We start from the raw sequence: 7,096 nt of genomic DNA on the forward strand, positions 1-7,096 counted from the left end.
TGTCAGGCAGCAGTAGGCAGACACTGAGAAGGTTGGTGGTGTCTTCAGAACTGCATCAAATAATGACACACACACAGAGGGAAGAGCCCCATTGCTCCCCACACCACTAAGTTGCAGTCAGCTCCACAAAGCTTAGAATTTCACAAGGACTCATTCACCTTTTGTTCAACCACAATTGTCCCTGTGAAAACCCTCAAGCATGGGAAGAAATCCCATCCAGACACCACAAAATTTACAGAAGTGCTTTTATTTACATTGCCCAGACTCAACACCAAAACACACACAAGGCAAGCTTTTCTGTTCTTCAAATGGGACTGCATTGATTGATATTGAGCTGCTGCTATCTCTGTTGCAGGACCCGTCTCCAACACTCTTCCCCCCTTATTGCGGGCACATATCTCAGGGGTATAGCTCACCACTGTTCTGTTTCCGTTTGTGACTCTTGCTTAACTCAGACAGCACACCAGTCCCTACTCTGACTTCCTCTCCTGCATTATACCTGCCACTTGGGAAGAGCCAGTCTGCAGTTTAGCATCCTCCCACCCCACCAGTTGCAAAAATGTCCAGCTGCTGATCTGGCAAAAAATGCTGAGGACTATTCAGTACTCATCGACATCATAGTGCTGAACAAATGGGACATGAATCACCCTTGCCCTGCTGCATTCCACCACTCACCACCTTGCACCTGTCCTCCTACTGCCCCTGAACCAGACTTTCCTACTCTGGCATATGGCCATGAGATCACCAGCACCAGCAGGAAGGTTCTGGCCTTCCCACTAGCATTCCTGGTCTTCACACTGTCGCTCAGTGCTTTACAGCACTTTTGTGACAGCAAGCGACAATGGAACATATGTTCACTGTTGCAAAAGAAGATTGGGATTGGGCCATAAATCATTGGTTTTTCCATTGACATTCCTAGGAGCCACACTGGGAAATGTGCTAGTTCTACCTTAAAAAGTAGGCTGTTTGCAGCCCTGGAAGGAACTCATATCATTAGAGGTGGGAGAAAATGGTGATAATGAAATAAAATAAAATAAAAAAACCTCTTTCTGCACATCATTTTTGTGGAGTGCATGCATAATGACTGTGGATGCATCAGCTGACAGTATACCACCTATACCACACACCTAGTGCACTTCTAAAGCAATTATAATTTATAAATCCAGTGTATATTTATAAAACACACAATACCGCTATCTGCAGTTCTAACTTTCGGAAAACACCATGAAAACCATTTTCTGACATTTCTACTCATCATCCATCTACAAGAATAACATCCTTCATAGACTTGAGAGCTCCTTGCCAACCACACATTACTGGAAACCCCCAGTATAAGCAAAAAAGTAATAGCCTTTTCACGATACCCATTAATTGACTTGAGAGCTTCCCAGATTGTGATGATTCACCAACAACATTGCCCTTGCAGAGCACATCTGAGAGCGCTCCAAGGGAGGCATGCGCCTGCCTCTCAGAAAGTGCTGCTGCAAGTGCACCAATAGTGGCAGAGCGCAACAAGATTTTGTTAGGCGGGAGTACCAGTGGCAGAATATATTCTGGATGGGGTTCTTGGGCCAAGTTTATTAGCAACTATACACAAAATGAAGTGTTCCCTTCCCCCAGCAAATTTCATCACTTCTCTCCCCCACCCCCCCACAATAAAGAAAAAAAAAATCCCTTTCCAAAACCCTCCAGGTGTGCTGCTAACAAACTCAGAGTGCTGGTAGCTCTGCTGCAGATTTGGCTTCTCTTGTTGTTGTTTTTTGTTTGTTTGTTTTTTTGTTTGTTTCTAGGTGTATAATTTTAACACATTCATCCCCATTTTGGGGGTAACTGAGGTGAGGTGATGTAATGGGGAGCTGTGGCCGGTGGCCACAAGGATCCGGGGAGCCACGGGCCGGAAAAGTTTGAGAACCACTGCACTTTGGGGTAAACAGATATGAATTATTGTCTGTAAAAAATGGAAAAAAATTACTGATATGGTTCCAACGCTTATTTCAAATTTGGATGTTGTAGTAGTTTGATTGAATTGTGACTGTGATGAGACCTCCCCCAGGTCTCTCCCCCCAAGTTCCATAATTCTTTTCATTCTGTCCTCTGCTCCAGGATTCAACTGCATATCCCTTAACTTGCAATATACATGGTAAAAGCAGTACTAGTACATGGCTCGTTCCATTGCCTTTTGCATTACTTTACTTATCCAATGATATTATTCATAAATACCAAATATTGTCACAATTTTTGTCCCTAGTGGTGTCACCCCCTTGACTGTGTCACCTGCTGCGGTCTGCCCCCCCCAGGACAGCCCTCTAGTGACACTAATGTTCACACCTTTGGTGACTATACACTGACTTAGATCTGCTCACATGCCTCTTCAACATGTTTCCCAGGATTTTGGCACACCTACCTATCCAAACCTGCTGTTCCACACAATGGCATTCTCTCTTACGGTGAACTCTTGGCTTGGTGAAATTTTTCCAACCTGGACTCTTATGAAAGATTCATTGGGTGAAGTCACCCAGTTGAGGATGTCATACCCAGATGATAATTCCCCCATACCCACAAGGAAGATTTTTTTGCCCAGCACCATTGTTGAAGTGGATGTTCTTCAGGAACGGCTGAAGCTAGAATGGGCGAGAAGACAAGCAAATTGTCTAACCAAGGCAATCAATTCTTGTTTTCTCAGTTCATGTTTCAGTCATATACTGTACAAGCTTTTCATAATAAAACTTGATGAGCACAAGAACAGTATGCAAATTTTTTTTTTCTTCCTTCTTATTGATGTCCAATTTCAACATCAGTGCTAACTAATTGTTATTTGATGGGGCTAGGCATAATCACAGTAACATTGATCCAACTGGATTAGTTATCTCTATGTGTTCAATGCTACCATTCCAGCACTGATGAAGTCCATCCTATGGTGAGGGGGCAGTCATGGAGGTCTCCCCAATGTAAGGGAACTGCATTACAGTTCTGATCTGCATTGGGGCTGCATCAGTGCTGGAAAGTTGGATAAGATTGGGCCCTGAGTTCCCTAGAAAAGGAAAAATTGACCTAAATACAGAGAAAAATAGTCATGCTTAATTCTTACTAAAATTGACAGGGCTTAATTTGGTTCATGTCTGACATGTATCATTGATGTCAATGGTGCTTACCATAAGTGGGCTTACTCAGGGTAAATCAGAAATGTATAGAAGAAGTCAAGGCAGCTATTCATCATCTACTACTATTAGATTACCAGTATACATTAGACATATACAGGGTGAACCAAAAGTAGGTGGACCAGTAAATGATAACATTTATTTTGAGATTACATATACAGTTATATTTACGAATACAATTAAATATAATTTAATATAACACAAACGCCATAGTTATAATGAACACCATCATTATAGTATAACCCTAACACAAACCCTATTCCACCTACTTTTGGTTCACCCTGTATATTCCCATCGTTAAGTGACACACACCTACATAATATAATTATAATGTAATAATTATTTCTTTGCAGAAACCACTGACATTTAGGGCCTACTTGTGTGAGAGCACAATCCAGTGCATGCCTAATCAGAAGCAAGTTCCATTGTGTTCAGTGGGACTTACTCCCAGGAAAGTGTGGATAGGATATCAGTCTGATTGTTGTGAACATAGCATTACATTTTAGGTTTGATTCCCTTTCCCAATTATTGTATCTTGATCCCTATAATAAAAACTATCTATTGCGGCACCATTGACCTTTCACCTCATTTCATGCCATTCCACTGAGCTATGCCATGAGCACTTGATGCCTACAAAAGCAATAGATTTCCCTGGTGTGCACAGGTTAGATATGTTTGAAAAGCACTCACATTAACATAGATTTATATTTCAGATAAATATTTTAAAACAAAAAGTCAACTGTGGGGTACCCAAAAAGAAAAAAAAAATTGGGATTACGATGTATGGGAAGGAAATCTTCTCCCTACGGTGATCCTGATCCAGATTACACCACACAGCATGGTACATTAAGGGCCAAATCCTATCCCCCACCAGTCCACAGCTTACAGCACTGCTGCTGGAGTGCACTTCATGTTACTGGGGGGGATGGGACTGGACAGCCCAGGAGAAATAAGTAAAAATCCTTTTTCACTTATCTCCCCATAGGCTGCCTGGACTTTAGTGGGTTTCCTCAGACCTATGCCACTTATTTAGCTGTCATAATTCTGAGGATACTCAGGGGGTGTTTCAGGCTGGGAAACGGGAATAGCATCTGGGCATCACCCAATGCCTCCAAGGTCCTCCTCCTACAACCCATGAACTGCTCCTGACTTTGTCTACTCCCTGCTCCAAACTGCCCATTATCCTTTCCCATTCCACCCCCACTGATGTACCAGCAGCAGCATGGGACAGAGGATGTTCAGGAGGTCACTGTCACATGTGCATGGCCTTTGCCCATTTGACCTGGCAGACGTGGCCCACAGAGCAGTGAGGTGACTTCTGCACTGTAATTTGAGGACATACTCTGATGGATTGTGAGATCCATCACCATAAACTCTGGATAGGATTGGGCTGGAAGGATGCAAGCTTATACACACTTTCCCATTGAACACAATAGGATTAACTTCCAAGTAGACATGCACAGGATTTTTACCATAAATTGTAATTGGTGCCAGAGAAGGTATCAAGGCCAAAAACAATGGTTGGGAGTGGCATGGGATAAATCACTTTCCTTCATGTTGTGGTCCCAACACAGTTTGCTAATCCCAATCTAGTTTGCTAGACAAAATCAAGTTTTGCTAGATAACAGCAGTTTTCTTTCTTTCTTTCTTTCTTTCTTTCTTTCTTTCTTTCTTTCTTTCTTTCTTTCTTTCTTTCTTTCTTTCTTTCTTTCAAGAATGCTGAAAGAAAGGGCTGCATTTCACATCACACCCTAAGCAGGAAGGAAGAAAGAAAATCTTATGCAAAAACAGAAGATTTCCCCTTTAGTCAAATATCAATGCTACAGTGCTACACCTTTCTTCTGAGATTGATATAGAAATGCACAAAAAGTACAAAGAAGGTCAAATAGCAGGTTCTACCACCTCTAAGAAAATCACCTATACATTCTTAGAGGTGCCAGTCTTACTTCAACTGGCTTCAGTTGACTGGCTTCAACTGGCCAGTCTTAGGACAACTGGCTTCAACCTAGAATGGAATTGTGGTATGGCAATCTCTTGGCTGGTTCAGTGTAACTGGTTCAGATCATTTGAATTGCTTTTGAACTGGGTCAAACATATTTAATTTACAATAACGTGCTTATCCTGTAACACTAAAACATCTATACAGGTCAATATAAAGCATGAGTCAGAACCTGAATATGAATCAGATATTTAATCTGGAATTCATTCCATTCAGGATTTGGGTAGGCAAGCAAGAAAATTAAGATTTGGGTTCTACTGTGGTACACTGGATAGGAGGGGAATCCTGTCTGAAACAGGTGTTGGGACTTGGGTTCAGATGTGATTTAAATTCCTGCTCCAAAACAATTATTTTATTGTACAAAATAGGCAAATTGGGCACTTTATGAGATCAATGTCCTTTGATTACAGAGTTTAAATGTGCCACTTAGAAATAAGTAGATAAGATTGTCACAGTACTTCTGTCATCTTTCATAGAGTTTATCCATGCTCTCTCATCATCTAAGAGGCTTTCTTCTAAACATTATCCCAAGAGCACTCTTTACCTCTTTATTCCTCAGGCTGTATATGACAGGGTTCAAGAGGGGACATAAAACCGTGTAGAAGAGAGAAAGGTATTTGTCCATGTTTGGCAAGTAAGTGGAATTGGGCTTCAAATACGTTATACATCCAGAACCATAGAATAAAGTCACCACAATAAGGTGTGAAGAACATGTTGAAAAAGTTTTCTTCCTACCCTCAGATGATGAAATCCTCAGAATGGCAGCAATGATCCCAGCATAAGACAACAATATCAGGATAAAAGGAAGACTTACAAAAACCATAGCCACTGCAAAGACAGCAATTTCTATCCTAGAGGTATCTCCACAAGCCAATTTTAATAATGGAGGGATGTCACAAAAGAAGTGGTTGATCACATTGGAGGCACAGAAGGGCAGAGTGAACACCATGCTCGTGTGACCAAAAGACATGAAAAACCCACTTAACCATGATGCCACAGCTAGGCTGGTATACACTTTCCTGCTCATCAGGACAGGGTAATGCAGAGGCTTGCAAATGGCAACATAGCGATCATAAGACATTGAGGCCAAGAGGAAACTTCCTGACCCACCAAGGAAGAATGTAAAATAGGTTTGCAGAGCACAACTGATGAAGGAGATGAATTTGTTTCCAGAGAGGAGGTTATCAAGCATCTTGGGGACGTTGACAGATGTATAGCAGATTTCCAAGAAGGACAAGTTTCTCAGGAAGAAATACATGGGTGTGTGAAGGGCAGGGTCGGTCAGTGTCAGGAGAATGATGAGAAGATTTCCTGCTAGAGTAATGATATAGATTACCAGAAAAATGGAGAATAAGATGATTTGCATGTTGGGGTCATCAGAAAGACCCAGGAGAATGAACTCGACCAGTCCTGTGTTATTTTGTAAACTATTTTCTTTCTTGGTCTGCATCCTGGGAAAGAATATAAAATCAGATTAATGAGTTTTGAAGATGATAAATAGTTCAGCCTATACATAGTACTGACACTTCAACAGTATTGATTTTTTCCCCCCATTGTTTTCCAAACTGGTGAGTTGTGATCCACCAGGGGAACCAGAAAAGAAATCTGCAGCAATGTGATCATCACAATCATGCTGCTGCCAGGCAGCCCTTCTCGAGGCCTGGAAAATTTTAAAAAGGGGAAAAACCCACTTCTGGTTTTCATCCCGAAACAGGAAGTGGATTATTTTAATACAAAATTTTCAAGCCTTGGAGAGGGCTGCAGAGGGGGTCACAGGCTCCCCAGACCCTCTGGAGAGCCATAGTGACCACAGGTAAATGAAAAATGCCTTCCCTGCCTGACAGAATTGCGACTGTGGTGATCATGTTGCTGCCCCCACCATACAAAGATTTACAGGGAACCACTGATCTATTGTAATTCAGCACTGGAGTGCATGACA

At 41.8% G+C, this 7,096-nt stretch overlaps 1 protein-coding gene across 1 annotated transcript; it reads right to left on the reverse strand.

The window, feature by feature from the left end:
* Positions 1-5,653: 5,653 nt before the first annotated feature.
* Positions 5,654-6,607, reverse strand: LOC136652422 (olfactory receptor 10A7-like). Its single transcript, XM_066629362.1, has one exon. The coding sequence runs from the start codon at positions 6,605-6,607 to the stop codon at positions 5,654-5,656; it is 954 nt and encodes a 317-aa protein (XP_066485459.1).
* Positions 6,608-7,096: the final 489 nt, after the last annotated feature.

Source organism: Tiliqua scincoides, chromosome 5, assembly GCF_035046505.1.
Source record: "Tiliqua scincoides isolate rTilSci1 chromosome 5, rTilSci1.hap2, whole genome shotgun sequence".
Taxonomy (NCBI): Eukaryota; Metazoa; Chordata; class Lepidosauria; order Squamata; family Scincidae; genus Tiliqua; species Tiliqua scincoides.